The sequence below is a fragment of the Triplophysa rosa genome, linkage group LG23 (genome assembly GCF_024868665.1).
Source record: "Triplophysa rosa linkage group LG23, Trosa_1v2, whole genome shotgun sequence".
In the NCBI taxonomy this organism is placed as follows: domain Eukaryota; kingdom Metazoa; phylum Chordata; class Actinopteri; order Cypriniformes; family Nemacheilidae; genus Triplophysa; species Triplophysa rosa.
In genome coordinates, this window is record NC_079912.1 from 10799304 (window position 1) to 10818381 (window position 19078).

Genomic DNA, 19078 nt, shown 5'->3' on the forward strand with positions numbered 1-19078 from the left:
TAGTTCGAGAAATGTCTCTTTTTTTACACAATGGAAGTCAATGGGGTCCAATGTTGTTTGGTCACCAACGTTCTTCAAAATGTCATCTTTTGTGTTCTGCAGAAGAAAGTCATACAGGTTTTAAATGACATGACAGGTTGTGTAAATGATGAAAGAATTCTCATTTTTAGGTGAACTATCCCTTTAACATGTTGCAGCTTTTGTTTAAACACGCCTGATTAAAAACCTGGCAAGGTTTTGAAGTTCAAAAGAGAGAGGATCAAGGGATAGATTTGCCTTCAGATGTCACATATTTCCACAAATGCTTTAAAAACTAAATAAAAGCACGTTAGGCCAGACAGATGAATGTGGTTTCATAGAGCGGAAGCCCCCATGAGCAGGTACATCTTGTAGACGTGATTTATTCCATCCTACCACAGCCCTACCTTGACAGGCTATCACTAAATCATACTGACATTCTTCTGGGTGTAAGCTTCACAAGAACGCCAATTAGCATAATCCTGCATTTAATTAGCAATAGCTCAAACCAGACGTCAACCATGGCTTGCCAATGGCGTCTGTGCGTGTGTGTGTCTGTGTATCTGAGCACAGAGTCAGACAATGAAAGCGGATTAGCTGTGACACGTCTGTCCTGGATATTTAATTCACACTGTGTTAGACAGCTGTTCTTTCCTTTGGACTTCTCGGTGGGCCGAGATCCAAATAAACAACATTTAAAAGAGTCATTGGTCTAGTTGGCAACAAGTGATCTTACTTATTAGAAGATTTGGGCAGTTCGTTAACAGAACACCTATTTTAAATGGAAGTTAAATTCAATAGTGAATCAAAAGACCTTTTAGACGTATTTAAAAGACATGTAGATGTTCCCTGGGTTTCTCTTACGGCAGCCTGAAGGTATCTGCTAATGAATCAAAGTGATTTGCTCTCACACTGTTAGCTTAGGCACGCAGTCACATCTGAACATATTCATAAAACAGGGATATTTTATTTTTCATTTTTTTATAGTTTTATTTGTATAGAATAAACGCATACATTCATCTAAAAATAAAGTAAACAGTGGCTCGGAGTGTCCGTAACTTTTTAATGATCAAAATGTCATACACGTGCCATAACATCAACAGTGTTGTTACAATAAATACAAAATGTAAGTAGTAATATATCATTATATGTAGGTTACATTTACAATGAAGAACATTCATGTATTTACACACACAGTCATTTTGAGAAAGTTTATGCTTTTACAAGAACAGTAAATACATAGTAACCTGCCTTCATTGCCCCAAATTCTCTGTGGGTGGGTGCTCAGTCCATAGTTTGGCAAAAATCTTATTTACTTCCGTTTTAGGAGCTAGAACCCGAAAACGTCAGGAATTATTGTTTTGCCAAATATAAATCAATATTTTTACAGCAGTGAATGACAACAATCAAGAAAATGGCAAGTTTGTGATGAGTTTTAGCAAAAAAGTTTAGTAATCTCATAAAATATCTCTGTAATGTCGAATAAATATTTAAATACTAAAAAAGGACAGAGGGGAAAATATATATTTCCAATGAATACAACCAATTAATAATTCATAGACTAAAATTCCTATTTATCCATATATATCCAGTGTAATTTTATTCCCATTATTATACAAAATCATGGACATTATTTCTTGTTAGTCTTTGATTGTCCACATTCAATATCAAAAAATGTTTGGGTCATTTTTCAGGGGGTCACTTTCTTAATGTTAAAACTGTAACTGTAAAGAAATCCAAAGGAGTTATTCTGATGTTAATTTTGGACTGTAAATGTGCTCAAAAAAGTGATACAGTAAAAATAAATCTCAATATGCATGAGTATTTTGTCAGAATTGGATGCTTCGTCTCTTCATCCACAAACACACATTCATACACACGTTATATAGTCTCCCCTGAGGCTACGTTGTGCATGACTATCATATATTCATAAATTAAGGCCGAGCGTTTAAACGTCAATAATATATAAAAACAAACATTAACCACAGTAAGGGCTCTCTAGTGCATAATAACTGGAACTAAGAGTTTGGTTAATAATACAAATATACCAACAAGGATTAAACTAAAGCCAATGAAACACATCTGTATATGAAAATAGATAGTGGCTGCACATTGGCTGCTGGGTATTATATATTCATATATTTAAAGTCATGTGTCTATCCACAGTGAGAGAAATAGATCTGTTTATTTAACATATTTAACAAGTGCAAATACGTATTATCAGTTATTGAAAAAGATGAGACAGCGCGGTTAGGTCTCCACTAACAAGTATTGAGTAACTTGTTAGTGCCATCGACGACTGGAGTGCAACAATGATGCAGCTTTGTTTACAAATCAATAACACGAGAGCAGCACGATAGTGTGACACGGACATTCAAATAGAAAAACGAATGAAACTGATGGTATGTGCTCTGCTTTGATACATGTGTCTACCTGCACCATCTCCGCAGGGCTGCAGTAATATTCATCTAATAAATAAAAATGATGAAAGGAAATACGTTCATCTATATTTGAAAGAATCTGTGCTACATTTCTGTTGAAACAAAAAAGAGATTTAGAAATATTAGGAAGCACTTGGGTACATGCAATTAGATATGGAAATACATACACACGCGTACACACACATTTGACTGACATGGCCAAGAACAAAGATGCTATCCTGCTAAAGCTCATGATCTTAAATACAATATGAATAAATAAATATCTCTGGAATTTTAAACTATGTCTGTTTACATTTATTATGATGAGAAAAATGAATGAAATGAAAAGCAATGGCATGGTGAAGAAGCAGATGGAAGTCTCCAAGTCTGGCTTTGTTTTGTCAGGTCTTGAATATCTCTACAACCCTTCTAACCATATGCATTACAAAATACTGGCATTTCTCTTTATATCAATTCAAACAAACAAACAAACATAGCCTACATACAGTATGGACAAATGTAGTGAGTATCAGCAAATAGAAACTCTTTAATCTTTAAATCTTAAATTCTCTTTTAAATATTTACAAAATACTTTAATACTTCAAAAAAAAAAAAAAGCAACATAACATAACTGTGTCTCCCAACCAGACTTGATGCAACAAGTTTTCAGCGACAAGTGATTTATCTGTCCACACTATGTGTGAAATGACTGTGATGTCATTCTAGCCAATCAGAAGGCATTTGGAATGAGATTCACAGCTACACAGCACCACAGGAAAAACGACAACAAGTGATCGACAAAAAGTCCTATTCTGTCACAGTTGGTTTGTACAAAAACTCAGATTTACCTAGAACAGATCCTACTGCTTGTCAATTCATCTGTGTCACGTCTGGTTAGAACACAGTGTAAAACCCTGCCTACCCCTGTCTTGTTGCTGGGAGCCTAACATTAACATTGGTGAGCTGTGCAACTGGCCTTAACTTAAAAAAAACTGATCACAAGCAGAAATGTGAGGTATTACTGAAAAATAATGTCAAAGGACTAATGTGGAGATTTTATCTAGTGGTGAGGTTGCGAATTGCAACCAACGGCTCACTCCACCAATCCCTTTCAGAGCACTACTGCGGCTCTCACAGGACAAAAATGTCGTTTTCGCTTCTTTGCTGAACGAGATAACGTATTTAGGAAACGCGCTCTGTAGAGCAGTTTGTCCGTTTAGGGCTACTGTAGAAACAACATGGTGAATTCCATGTAAGGGGACCCGTGGTGTATGGAGATAGAAATAACTCATTCTAAGGTAATAAATGCATAATGCTTCATTATGTAAGGTCTTTATACACCTCTGAAGACATAGTTAGGTATATTAAATTGCATTTCTGTCAATAGATCCTCAGAAAAATTACATAAAGCACCTTTAAGTCATTCTATTAAATGTCAAGTTTTCTCGCTGTATAAGCTAAACATCCCAGGTAAGAAGTGCACAATAATACACTTAAGTGTACTTACATGCTCTATTTTCATGCACTTTTTAACTTAATATTCCAAAAATTAGTTTCTTAGGATAAACTGAAGTGTACTCAGCTGTGCTATTTTTAGACACCATGAATGAAAAAGTTCATTTTGAAAGTTCAAAAAACTATATTTTTAGTATATTGAGTGCAAAAGTAATGTGTGACAATAGAGCACTTTAAGTACATTATGGAAATCTACATAAATAAAATATCCTTTGTGCACTTTTTACCTGGGATTTTGCAGTTGAAAATGTATATAAACTACAAACAATGATTATCAATTATTATGTCCGACATGATTTTTCATGCAATAATTATTTAATACAATATGTGGGCAGAGACAAACCATATAGAACATTGAAATTGCCCTCAGTAACATTATTTTGTACATTATCATACTCTTAGGCCCGGTTTCACAGACAAGGCCTAAGGCTAGTCCCAGACTAAAATGAATGTGTGACCTGTCTTAACTGAATATAACTTGCCCAGAAATATCTTAAAATACATCAGTGCCATTGTTTTGTCTCAAGATGTACACCAGTAGGCTAATGTATTCTTCTAAGGCATTTTTATAAAAGCGACATCATATCTTTATTTAACTAAGGCATAGTCCTGGCTTAAGCTAAGCTGTGTCTGTGAAACCGAACCAAATATGCAAACATCTCCTCCAGACATCACTTGGCCACTGTGATTTTAGAAGAGCGATCGCTATTTTCACCCCTACTGGTAGCATAGCGTTGTTGCTACATTGTCACTGCTCATTTGCATAAAGTAAACTTTTCTCTAGAAAACCTTTCTCTGGAAAGGTCGGTGCAACTTTTGCTGCTAGAAGTAAAACAAAACGTTTCTCTCAAAAAGTGTAACTCCTGCTGCTAGAAGTCACTGTCAGTGTGAACGGGGTCTTAACGCCGAACTGAATCCCTGACCACCAATACGTAATGATTCATAACGTGACATTGCTAATTTATGAATGGCTAATGAATCACAGCTGTGAAGAGCGGCGTTTTCCTGACGGCATAACCGTCGGTGATGTGAACGTGTCGAATCGGTACTGCATGCGTCACATCTGACAGAAGTCTTTAATGTGTCAGTCCAACAGGTGAGTGAAAGTGCTGAAGACACAGGAGCTGGACAGGAAATGAGGCGCGGGTAAAAAAGAACTCATGAGGAAGGAATAAAGCACGATTTAAGAGAACAGGAGATGATAATTGAGTGGGAGGTTGAAAAAGAAGAGACGAAAGAAGGGAAGATGTGGTTTTGATATTGTATTCCATGATATAGAGAACAGAACAACCTCGCCCAGTCTCAAAGGTGCAGGATGACACGTGAGAGAGAGTGTACATACAGAAAACCTGACACGCACACACACAAGCAACAATCACAGCTACATCAGTGTGAAAATCGTGATGATTTGTATGTTGCCCTTTAAATATTTCTGTCCACTGCGAGAACACCAGACATATGGCTCTTACACAATTAGCACAAAGTTATGACAAGATCAGATCAATAACTTGCATACTAACTCCGTACTGTGCATTTTCTGGGTAGTAATAGTACAATATGTTGTGTTTTAGGCATGAATATATAGTTTTTTTAATAATTAAATATAATAGTGTCTAATAGAAATATTAAAGTCTTTGGGAGAGGGAGCTACATCGCGGATGGCAGGACGAGAGTAAAATGAAATCCTAAATACATACAGTGTAACCCCACAGTGAAGAGACTCTCTTTTACGCTAGAAAAGAAGAGTGATTATATTACAGCTACCCTGCCTTAGTCTTTGTCATTCAGTGCTTTTGTGTTGTGTTAAGTTTGATGATGAGTGTGTATGTGTGTGTTGGTGTCTACTTAGGCTTTAAAGCACCTGTTTGTGTGTGTGTGTGTGTGTGTGTGTGTGTGTTTATAATCTTGTCTGGGCTTCTGGGATGTAGATCTCAATACTATCAGCACATTCTGTGGCAGAGTTCTGGCGTTGAGAGGCAGCGGCACGTTTAGCCGCTAGAAGTCGTTTGCGTGCCTCCAGACGCTGGGAGCCCTCCAGAGATCGGTCTCGCACTAGCAGCACGGGACGCTTACCCGGCTTCCTTGGCACCGGAGGGGGTACGCGCTTCTCCTGGACAACAACAACACATCAGGTTCATTGAGCGTAATTGCTTTTAAGTGCAGAGCATCGGCTGTATGCGTTGGGTTATGCGTCAGGGGTCGCAGAGCAATTACGGAGGCCACACGTTTGTCAAGAGTTCAGCCCCGACAGCTATTTGTCATGAGGTAAACAGGACCGCCGGAAGCAAAGCGAACAGCATGCAGCGTGCAACCTTAACGCACATCACTGTCAACAACAAAACACAGTCAAGTAATGAGGTCAGCACAACAAAGAGCAAAATAAATCATATCATGCAATGCTCACGAGCCAAGCCACAAATAAATAAATAATACATGTGAGGCAGTGCGGCTCATAGAGAGAGAACGTAACAAAGATGTCAACACTGGAGGGGTCCGATTCATTTTTTTTCAAGTTAATCTTCATACCAACGGATTTGAGGGTATGTTTACAAAACAACAATGTAGTAAAAATGGAAAAGTTTTTCCTTGGTGTTTTGAAAAAGTTTCCAGTGCACACGACACAGATCCGTAAAACGATTATAAACGCTCTATTGTGTTGAACGCCACTAGTTGGTGATGTCACTTTGTAAATACACTATTCACTCCTGCGCACATAACCAGGTTTCTTCCAAAAACACTTTTTAAATACTTTTTGTCAACATATACGAATACAGATTTTGGCACTGTTTTGGTTGTACTATGCGCATGCATATAAACTGAACTCGTAGTATGCATGCGCTCGTTGTTACGTTTTTTTTACGCGGAAACGATAACAGTACCACTTTTCGATGTTTTAAGGCCCCCAAAACCATATTGTTGGGTAAGCGAACAGCCAAAACACAGTTTTCTGGTTTTGGTTGAAACACTGTGTAAACACACCCTCAAAGTCAAATTTGTAAAACTTTAGTAGAACATTTCTCAATGTAAATTTAAATGTATTCTTGATTGGTTAGTAAACAAAGAAATGACACAACTTTGACGCCTCCAGTGTAGATACAGTGTTACTGTGCTGTACTGATACAGTGGTTCACATTACATTAACTGCATCGTGCAGAGTGTCGTATTCTTAGCCAGATTTGTGCGTGTAATACATCTGGATTTATGATAAAACGCTTGTACCTTTCTCTCAGGAGGATCCAGAAGTCTCCAGTTATTGGCTTTCAGCTGGTGTAGCTCATCAAACTTCAGACTGATGTTCTCAATAGACAGCTGCAGCATATCCCAGAATCCAGCCAGATCCTGAGACACGGGCCGCGGGTGGGAGTTTGGATTCTGTCAGAGGAAACAAAGTTTATACACAAAACATCTGTTCTTTTGGAATAGGTTACATAACGGAATTTGCTCATATTGATTTGTATTATATTAATGCCAGAACTGGTGGTAAAAAGGGGGCTTGGGAGGGGGCCATGAAATGTTACTGTGCTGTGATTGGCTGGTGGATGTGTGCTTTAAACGTACCAAGTTTTCTTCACAGAGCTCCCGGAACTGCTGGAATTTCTGTGACATCAGCAGCTGAGCGCTGCCCACCGCGCTACGAATCTTGCCTAGGACTACACATACAAACACACAAACACGCGATAAGGTTAGACTCAGCACTGAAAATCAAGTTCACAAGTTCAAAAATATGTTCTCCGCCAAGGATCAAATATGGTGCCCACGGCAAGGGTTTAACGTCACGTCACGGTTTGGTTACGAGACACACGAGAACAAATGACGTTTGATCCCACCGATGTTCAATCTGTGCCTGAGTTGCCACGTCTGATTTGAGAGATGACGAGTTTCTGTGAATAATTTGTTTAATTCTCTCACAAGGCTATCGTATGACCTCAGAAGACTTTAAGTATGGTGCGTGCTACATAAGGACTACTTTTATAGTGCTTTAGACCTGTGATCATTTTTAAATGCACATTTTACAGAAAAATGTAAAGAAACAGCTTTGGACTGACACGAAGGGGATGAAATAATAAGTGAACTATCCTTTTAAGCAACAACATATGAAAAACCCTATGCAATATCCAAGTTGTCAATGTGAAAGTGCGTTTTCCTATCACGTTCGTGTTGCAAAACCCCAGTTAATGTTTAAATGCTGTCTCTTTGAAGCGTGAAGAGGGTCGTAAATATCTAAAGCTTGGGAACCTAAACGTTAAGACCTGATAGGCAGATGGAGTGTTTACCGTGCACACCAAATAAACACCCCACCAAAGCCAATGAGCCAAGAAAATCACACACACTGAACTAGACCTAGACGTAAAAAGACAGATTTCGAGTGAAAGAGAGCAAACAGCAGATCAGATTACCAAACAGGCCTGAATGCTCTTAAAGGAAGCTAATGTTTGCCATACGGGGGTCACATAAAGGCCCAGATCAGTCCTGAGCGGTAACTGCAGCAGGTCTCAGAGGATCAGAGCCACGCGGCGGTTTGAACAGAGAACCTATGAAATGAACTCGATCTGTTTAACATATGCAGCGGTAAGAGACCATATGGCAAACAATGAGCTGACACAGAACACAGATTAGCATATTTTATGTATTCAGGAAAAGAAGGAAGGGTTAGGGAAGGAAGAGAGAGAGAAAACGGAAAAAAATACAAACAGAGCGAGGGGAAATCCATACACAGACCAAAGAAGAGAGAAAGAGAGAGACGGCGTGGCTCCCTGCTGGTAGAAATGTCTGGTATGTGAGGGAGAAACGGACAGCAGATAGATGAACAAGCAGGCTTTGTGACAGACACGAAGATGGTCACTTTGCTGAGTGGTGTGTGCGTGTGTGTTTGAGACGAAAAAAAGCAGGAAGTACAGGAAAGACACAGGCCGGATGTAGGGAACCAGACCTTGTACACGAATAGTTTTGTTTAAGTGGTTATTATTACAAATTGACACGGACTTGAAAAGTGTCACTCTAAATACAGTTTTGCAATTAAAAATGCACTTGACTCAACAGGGCCTCAAATGCCCAAAAATGTTGTTAAACTGGACGTCCCAAACACACCTTTATTGCCCAAGAATGCTGTTGATGCTGAATCATATTTTAGGCATGCATCTTTACCCTTATGAAATCCAAAATATACAAAAAATATAATGCAATATATTAAATAAACTATTTCCATATATTGAATGAAGTGCTTATACTATTTTTAACATATTGCATTTACAAATATTAAATATTTATAATATTAATCGCATTCAGAATAAAAGTTTGTGTTTACATAATGTGCAATGTGCAGATTTATTTTGTATTTAAAAACACAGACATGAATTTATTTAGGAAATATTTGCATGTACTGTATATATTTATTTTATATACTAAATTATATATAAACCTTTTTCATTTTTATATTATATATTTTCCTTAAATATATATATATGTGTATGTTTATTAATACAAAATTAGTATGCGCAGTGCACAAACACATAATATTATGAACAGTGTTGGGTAAGTTACTCTCAAAAAGTAATTAATAACTAGTTACTAATTACATATTCAATGGTGTAATTAGATTACTGTACAAATTACTCTCTCCAAAAAGTATTTAGTTACTTATTACTAATTACTTTCTATATCCTACATCAACCTTGATTAGTTAAGTGATTCAAGGATAGGCATGAAAGGGCTCTTTTAATTCATTCAAATAAATAATATTAAACTACATAAAGTTCTCTTATTAACTGACCAAAGTATTACAAATGTGAGAATTATACATTAAAGCACAGATTTTAAAGTTAGACTCTGAATTTTGATGTCAATTCCACTATTACACACACATATATTACACAAAGTATTTAGTTTTATTACATCAGAAGTAACTGTAATTAAATTACAGAAAAAATAAGAGTAATCCCTTACTTTACTTTTTCAAGGGAAGAGTAATTAAATTACAGTAACTAATTACTTAGTAACTAGTTACACCCAACACTGATTATGAAAACTTTTATTCTGGTTGCGATTAATCGTTGAACAGCCTTCATTTTTATCCGTATGTTAGTTTCCTGGGATTCAAACTTAAATGTTTCTAACGCAATCCTCCACCAGCTGAGCTACAGAAACGCGTCAAAATGATGTGGAATCAAAACTGAAACCTCCCATGAAAAACCAAATTGCTGTCTATGTGTGCAGTTTTGAGTTACTCACTCTCTTCCGGTAACTCGTTCTGTCGCTCTTCTTGCTCCATTTGTCGGCACCACCCCTCCATCCTCTCCACCTCTGCTTGCAGCAGCTTCAGAAACCAGCGTCCGTCCTGCGGACACACGGACACTGTCACTCCACCCCCGTATTCTTCCTCCGTCGCTCCATCCATCCAGGGGTCCGGTGGGGGTAGGATGGAGGGGTCAAAGTCAACGTCGGAGTAGTCATCTTGGGTACAGGCGTGGTAGTGGTTCCCAGAGCCCTGGATGCTGACCGTGGAGGTGGCTGCATCTCGAGACGGCTGGCGGATGACGGGCCCTTGTTGGGTCTGTATGAACTGTTCATCGCTGATGTCCTCCGGAAGGTCAAGATCAGCTTGAACGGCAGTTGTTACGCTGTTGGAGCGTGTGACTCTGCGATGGCTGTAGAAAAAAATAGTAATATTGTGTTTGTTAACAACTGTACAAGTCAATTCATTATTTTAATTAGCGGTGACTTCTGATTGGCTCTTTAACATAGAAGGCGGGGCTTATCTTTGTTCAACCACAGTATTTAGCAGTTCAGTGTCATTGTAATAGACATGGACTATACCGTTGTTGGGATAACATGATGATGGTGTTTCTCTGTTAAACAAACTGTAGACTGTGACACAGCATACAAATGTAACAAACACACATGTACATTAACACACAGACTCACACTTTCTCTCCTCATGGGGTAGGATAACATAACACAATCTGGCTTAGATCTGTTACTCTGTTTTTCTGGTGTTTGTGTGTATGCGTACAGGAGAGGTAGGACACCTGCTCTATTCAGGTGCGATGAAGCACACGGTCATCTTTCACCATACCGCAGACGGTGTGTTTGTGCACTTGACAAACAAAACACAAAGAAGCACTTACAGGCCATAATCTTATGTTCGGATAAACTATACAGTTTTATTTTATTTATGGATTAAAAAAAAGTGTACCCAAAATGTATTTACAGTAATTGTGGGACATTTCTAACCCTCATGTTGTTCCAAACCCGTATGATTTTCCTTCCTCTGTGGAATCCAAAGAAATATTTTCCCGTATAATATAAATACATTTTGACTTCAGCTTTCAAGATTCAAGAGACAAACGCACCCTAAAAAGTATCCTAAAAGTTCACAACTACCGTATTTCTCCATTCATCTAACCGGTTATCTGTTAAAAACATCCTTTCCCAAGATATTACTGATGCTGATATCTTATGTTTTGACCATTTGTTTCTCATTAAAGACCATTTAAGATTATGTATGTGTGTGTCAGACGGGCCTGCTTCATATCAGCTAACTACTTCCTGTAGAGAGAGAGAGAGAGAGAGAGAGAGAGAGAGAGAGAGAGAGAGAGAGAGAGAGAGAGAGAGAGAGAGAGAGAGAGAAAGAATGGGTATTCATTTCGAGTTCCGCTAGTTGTTGTCACGAACTGGCAGAAAGAACCCAATAGCAGGCAGGCGTGAAGGGGTTAACAAGGGTATTTATTATATAAAAAACACAAAACAAAACACCCTCGATGGGGGAAAAACGAAACTAAGAATCTGTATTAAACAAACAAGACTTCCCACGTGGGGGCAAAAGGAAAAACAAGAACAGCAAAACCCTAACTAAAAACACGACACAACGTCTTAAATAAAACAAGGCAGGATAAAACTAAAGCAAAAACACAAAACTCACAGTTCTCAAACAAGGCATGGAACAGGATCACGGGCGACAACACTAGCATGAACACATACACAACGCAATACCAGAGCACAAGACAAAGAAACAAGAGGGTATATATAGGGAAGACAAACGAGGGATAAACACGGGGCAGGTGTGGGACATTAAACACTCAGGGAAAGATAACAAGGAAACGAGAGGAATGGGGCCAATGACAAGACACTGGAGAGAACGTATATTATTGTCAAACGGACAACAATATGTTTCTCTCCACACATAACCAAAGACTTTGTCATGGCTCTGCTACAGGACCAAGGAAAACATGACTAAGGAAGCAGAGCCATGACAGAAGCCCCCCCTTTAATGAGCACCTCCAGGTGCTCACCAAGGGGTAGACGGACAGACAAGGACAGACTGAGACAGACAGACAAGCAAAACAAAGAAAACAAAATAAGAGGCAGACAAGACAAATAACAAAGGGACTAGGGTGGACAATAAAAAAACAAACATGGAGGGGGGGGGGCCAAACCAGAGGCCCATAGGGGGCAGTCCATGGGGGTGGGAGAAGTCCCAGTCCCCGGCTGCCTGAGGGCGTAGTCCAAGGGGACTTAGGAGGAGTCCTGGGGGGACAGTCCTTGACCCTGGGGGTGTCTCCCGGGCGGTTGGCTGCCGGACTGGACCGGCTGGAAGGCCGGCTGGAAGACGGCTGCGGGCTGACGCCGGCTGGAAGGCCGGCTGGACAGGGCTTGCGCCGGTGGAAGGCCGGCTGGACAGGGCTTGCGCCGGATGGAAGGCCGGCTGGACAGGGCTTGACGCCGGCTGGAAGGCCGGCTGGGACGCCGGCTGGATCACCGGACTGGACGCCGGCTGGATCACCGGACTGGACGCCGGCTGGATCACCGGACTGGACGCCGGCTGGATCACCGGACTGGACGCCGGCTGGATCACCGGACTGGACGCCGGCTGGATCACCGGACTGGACGCCGGCTGGATCACACGGACTGGACGCTGACGCGCTGGATGCACCGGACTGGACGCCGGCTGGATCACCGGACTGGACGCCGGCTGGATCACCGGACTGGACGCCGGCTGGATCACCGGACTGGACGCCGGCTGGATCACCGGACTGGATGCCGGCTGGACCACCGGACTGGACGCCGGCTGGACCACCGGACTGGACGCCGGCTGGACCACCGGACTGGACGCCGGCTGGACCACCGGACTGGACGCCGGACTGGATGCCGGCAGCACCGCCGGCTGCACCGGCGTGGATGCTCCTCCGCTGCGCCTCTCCCTCCTTCTCCGCACCACCGGATCCATAGCCGACCTTGGCGAATCCGTGGGGACCGGAGGGAGTTCCGTAGCGGAGGAATTAGCCGACGTCATCCCCGGATCCCCTCCCTCCCGCTCGCTACCGGCGCCACCAGAGTGAACGGGTACCGTGGAGCTCAAGCCGAAGGGTACCGAGTCCCCCCGGGCAGCGGCAGTCAGGTCAAGGCCCTCCGGCGTGATCGACCGCGAGGTGGAAGTCCCACATGGAACCCCACCCCCGGGATCGTCCCGGTTGGCCACGAACCTGACCATTGCCGTGAACCCTAGGGGACCCAGCAGCCTCTTCTCAGACGGGGTGAGGCGCTGAGTGAGGCAGCAGTTGAAGATCGTCTTCAACTCTGCCTCGTTGAACTCAGCCCTCTCAGCCACCGCCGAGAATGCCCCGGCGAACTCCCGATTCCCGTAGTTCCCCTGGCGGAACCTAGCAGCAAGCGGGCTTGAGTGGACCGTGAGGACGACGCCGTGCCGTCCATCTTGCTGCCCGCTGGGTTCTGAATGGGCTCTGGTATTCTGTCACGAAAGGTATATGGAAGAACCCAAGCGCAGGCAGGCAGTGAAGGGGTTAACAGATAATATTTATTAAATGAAAAACAAAACAAAACACCCTCGATGGGGAAAAAACGAAACTAAGAATCTGTATCAAACAAACAAGACTTCCCACGTGGGGGCAAAAGGAAAAACAAGAACAGCAAAACCCTAACTAAAAAACACGACACAACGTCTTAAATAAAACAAGGCAGGATAAAACTAAAGCAAAAACACAAAACTCACAGTTCTCAAACAAGGCATGGAACAGGAACAGGGGCGACAACACGAGCATGAACACATACACAACGCAATACCAGAGCACAAGACAAAGAAACAAGAGGGTATATATATAGGGAAGACAAACGAGGGATAATTACACGGGGCAGGTGTGGGACATTAAACACTCAGGGAAAGATCACAAGGAAACGAGAGGAATGGGGCCAATGACAAGACACTGGAGAGAACGTATATTATTGTCAAACGGACAACAATATGTTTCTCTCCACACATAACCAAAGACTTTGTCATGGCTCTGCTACAGGACCAAGGAAAACATGACTAAGGAAGCAGAGCCATGACAAGTTGATAGTAAATATTGCTGTATGTAAATCATATCTTACTGTTCAAAGAAACTATGGCAGATTCGGTACCTCACATGCATACAGTGACCCCCAAAGCTAATTGGCATATTAAAGAGAAAGTTCAACATAAAAAATTAAAAAAATTCCTCATTTATTTACCCTCATGTCATTCAAAACTTGTTAATGACTCTTTATTTTGTAAAACACAAAAGAAGATATTTCGAGAAATGTCTCTTTGGTTTTGTGTCCCTACAATGGAAGTCAATGGGGGCCAATACTGTTTGGTTACCAACACTCTTCAAAATATCTTCTTTTGTGTTCTGCAGAAGAAAGAAAGTCATACAGCTTTCAAAAAGGAAATTCGGAATTGAATGATGACAGAATTTCATTTTTAGATGAACAATCCCCTCTAAGTAACGAAATATCACTCAAATTGTACAATCTATCACTGACAAGTGTAGCGGCTCAACACGTGTTGTGAAACATGTTAACCTGTCTGCTGCAGTGTACTTCCCTAAAGCACAGGAAGCAAGGTTTGATTTGTTTGAGACACAGCCACAGGGGAGGACAACACGTGCAGCGGTCTCTGTGTAAAGCTTGAAAGCTTTGACTGCCGAAAAACAACAAGAGCAGACCTGTGCAGAAGCCCTGTCTGTGTGGCTGTGTTTTACTGCAGCCTTCCCTCTCAGTTACAAAGGCATGCTTCAGCAAAGTCCAAATACCGGCGACCTGTGTGAAACTGTGTGTGTGTCCCTCTCTCACCGTCTGGGAATCTCAGCCCTCATCTAGCAGCTACCAGCCAGAACCCATACACACACACACACACACATACGCTGACTCTGAACATAACTGACCTACTGTAAAACTACTGTGTTTATGCACAGTATGTGTGTGTGTGTATGTGTGAGTGAGCGTAATATATTTGCTCTGGCATGTGATCCATTCCCTTGAGCGGCACTTTGGCAGGAGATGGCAATTTTACGATGCCACCTCAGAACTTCAAGCTGAACTTTGAGAAATGCTTCTTGGTGCTGTCTGGTAGCCTACGCACATTTCCACTGGCTTTTAACGGCTCCTCCAAACTTCTTTTTTGCGATTCCATTTCCAGATTTGGCACCGGCGCCCTTTCAGTGACAGAAAGGCTACACACCTTACCTCATTCTCTCTCTCCTGTACAGTATTTACGTCCCTCCCTCTCACATGGAGCTACAGCAGTGACAGGGTGTGCGAGTGAGAGAAAGCAAAAGAAAGCAAGAGAGAACTAGGGGTTGATACTTGACCGTGCCTGTGACCCAGCAGCCCGCCTGCTTCATAATGGGCACGGCAACAGATGGCGGTGCGTGCACGCGCGCACACACCCGCATACACACACAGAGCAGCTGTCCCTGCCTCCCACTCCTTTACCCTTTCAGGAGGCCCCGGTGTCCAAACCACCATGATAGGGACAGCTGTGTGTGTGAAATAGAGACCCGGAGAATGGGGAGGGTCTTTGTCACTGGAGCATGTGGCTGAACTGACAACTCAGTGTTTTACACTCTCTTGTTCTGTCTCTGTTTGTTTTCTTTAGGCTTCATACACACTTTCTTTATATTAATAAAGTCTGAAATGATTTTGTCTTGTTTGTGTAAGAAAGGGATCGAAAGAAAATGTACTGGAACATGTAGTGTGTGAGCAAGTGTGAATACTCGCCATTTCTCCTCCTCTACTTGAATACCGACTGACTGAAACTTGCAATGCACTTCTGATTGGGTATCTTCCTCGGGGCCGTCCACCTACACACAGTCACACACATTTGATATGGAGGTTGAATATCACTTGTTATTGTGAATCTGTTGTTGTTTTCAATCAGCCATATCAGCCAATTTGTTCTTTTCTAAACATTTCTTAAAGGGACAGTTCACCCCAAAATGAAATAATGCCATCGTTTACTCACCCTCATGTTTTTGCAAAACTAAATATTTTTTTTGTTCTGTTGAACACAAAAAAGACATTTTGAGAATGTGGGAAACTAAACATTTTTGGGTCACCATTGACTACCATAGTAGTTGTCCTACTATGGTGGTAAATGGTGCCCCAGAACTGTTTGGTTTTACACATTATTCCAAATATCTTCTTTTGTGTTACACAAAAAAGAAGAGTCATTTTCAGGTTTTACAGGACATTAGGGTGAATGAATGATGACAAATCTTTTTTGGGTAAACTATCTCTTTAAATACACAGTTTGCTGTCATTTACACAGAATCTAAAATATCAAACTAACAACAGACGTATGGACATGGCCAACCTGTATTCCTATAGACAGGCACTTCCTGAGGGCGTCTCTCTTAGCGTCCTGTGAGATGTGTGTAACGCTAGTGGTGGCGGTGGCTGTGGTGATGGTTATGGTGCTGTTGGTCACGTGTTGGCTGGCCGGGCCGTGGACTTGAGCGTTCGCTGCCTCAATGGCTGCCGTCAGGGCCTTCATGCTATCAATGCTCTCTGTGGAGTTACTGAGGCCAGACTGGGCCGCCACTAAGGCCCGGTTAGCAGGGCTGGAACAGGTCAGCTCATTGTAGGCATCCTGTGCTGATTCTGTGCTACTCTGAGCTGTTATAGAGATGTACGGCCTGGTGGGTGTTGACCTGGGAGGGACTGGAGGCGGGGTTTTCTTGTAGGTGGTTATACATGATGATACTGTGGAGTGGATAAAAGTGATATGTTAACTAGGATTTACACTCTACATTTACACATATGTTTATAAAAGTTAGAATATGTAAGAATTATATATGTACAGGAAAGAATAAATAAGAAATTCAAATAAAAGTGATAATACATTTCTGGTAACACTTTACAATAGGTTTGTATGTTAACAGTTAGTTAATGCATTAGCTAACACAAACTAACACTAAACAATATTTCCACAGCAATTATTAATCTTAGTTCATGTTAGATTAAGCATTAACTAATACATTTCTAAAATCAAAACTTAGATCTGTTAACATTAGTTAATGCACAATGAACTAACATGAATTAACTATTATTGACTCTATTAACAAAAATTAATTCATGGTGAAAAACTATATTGCTCATTGTTGCGCATTTACTAATGTTAAATACAACCTTATTGTAAAGTATTGTAGCCTATATGTTTATATAGTATTGCAGATGATAACAGAGTAGAATAAAATAAAGCAGTATGGTAAAACAAAAAAATCTATTAATTTAAACATAATATATTTACATAGATACAGATACTATTACTTATCTTACATAAAATTAGGATTAGAGCTTATACTACTTCAAATCGTACATCTTTTGGAAGTTTTGCAGTAAATGTATTTTACATTCTTAAACACAATGTATTTTATAGTTTTCATATTGTTTATTATACATATTACTATTTAATTATTTATCTTTTTTTTTTTTTTTCCGTTCACTAATTCTTTATTGTTATTATTCCTACTTTATCTATATTTGTTGTCTGTTTCTTTCACAACGTTTTTTTTCACAGCTGCGTTGCAACAAAATTGTCAAATGTGCTATAGAAATGTAGAAATCTAAAGATTTATATGTATAGAAAGAAACCGTACTTGACAATACAATTGAACACAGTAACCCACTAGAAAAGAGTTAAGCCAAGTGACATAGAACTAAAATAAAACTAAAGAGGTAAAAATACGGTAGAGCAGTAAAGTAAAATAAAATTGGAAGAATAAAGGTATTTGAGTCAAAATAAATAAGTATAATATAAAGAAGCAGAATAGAATAGAACAGAGTTGTTTCGCATACATTTGAATACAATAGAGCAAAACAAAACAGCAAAACAAATGAGTTGAATTGTACAAAACACAGGTAGCACAGAAAACAGTTAGGTAAGTGTATTCAGAGCACTTTAGGGGTAAGGCAAAAAACAGTATTGTTAGTTTTTTGTTTTATGTATGTGTTTTAAAAGTACCGCCCGAGTTATGGCATTACTACCAAAAATCATCCATCTATTTCTACTCTCTGTGCTCTTCCTGCCCGTGTTTCTTAGAATAGCACAGCTGCCGGGGAAGACTAAACATTGTGTGTATGTATGTGTGTGCGTGTGTGTGTGTGTGTGTGTGTACACATGTGTGTGAGTATTCAGAGACTAAACAGTGGCAGTCCATTTTCTTACAGCTCCCTCATTTCCTGCATTTGGCAGGAGCAGGTTAGTGCAGGCCCAGACACGCACACACACGACTTCAAAACACATGAAAGAAAAGGATCAGATCTCTCTTTTACTTTATGACATTTGTATGTACACGAGCCTGCGTGTTTGTGGCCGTGCCAAAGTGGTTCTGTTTTTGATTATAGCATCAAGCTGTCTTTTAACAAATCTCTCTCTCTCTCTCAGAGCACAGAAGGGACGAGGAACAGGTTTGTGACAGCTCTGTGTGTCTGTATCTATGTAAACTGGGTCAGAGTGTATTTGCTAAGTAGGCCATGCTTTCTCTTTAAACTATCCAGGCAACCGATCGGCTTGCTTTGTGTGGATCGGCGTGTGCTTGTTCTCACCTGTGTGTATGAGGCTGTGTCATGTGTCAGGCACGTATGTGTGCCTTCTCTGACCCACCCAGTCTTGTGGTTTCTTTCTAAAGCCATTACTCTCTCTCTCTCTCAAAAGCAAACCGCACGTCAAACAGCCCAAAACATCCACCCACCTGGAGCCCTTTAAACTACAGTCAGACGTGATTTTCCAAACTAAGCAATCGCGAGACGCCTCCAAATCTCTTTAAATCCCATCGCACGCTTCTGTACGCCTTGAGAAATAAAAGTTT

At 40.9% G+C, this 19078-nt stretch overlaps 1 protein-coding gene across 8 annotated transcripts in view; it reads right to left on the reverse strand.

The window, feature by feature from the left end:
* Positions 1–1012: 1012 nt before the first annotated feature.
* dlgap1b (discs, large (Drosophila) homolog-associated protein 1b) overlaps positions 1013–19078 on the reverse strand; it is a 129764-nt gene continuing 111698 nt past the window's right edge. For 7 of the 8 annotated variants that reach the window (XM_057323210.1, XM_057323212.1, XM_057323208.1 and 4 more), the window contains 6 exons: positions 16582–16970; positions 15987–16069; positions 10182–10597; positions 7512–7603; positions 7173–7325; positions 1013–6063 (listed from right to left, as the gene is read on the reverse strand). In XM_057323210.1, the coding sequence (XP_057179193.1) occupies positions 5851–6063; positions 7173–7325; positions 7512–7603; positions 10182–10597; positions 15987–16069; positions 16582–16970 (1346 nt within the window). In that variant the 3' untranslated portion in view covers positions 1013–5850. Of the gene's footprint in view, positions 6280–7172; positions 7326–7511; positions 7604–10181; positions 10598–15986; positions 16070–16581; positions 16971–19078 lie in introns of all 8 variants that reach the window. The other variant, XM_057323213.1, reaches the window with a different exon arrangement.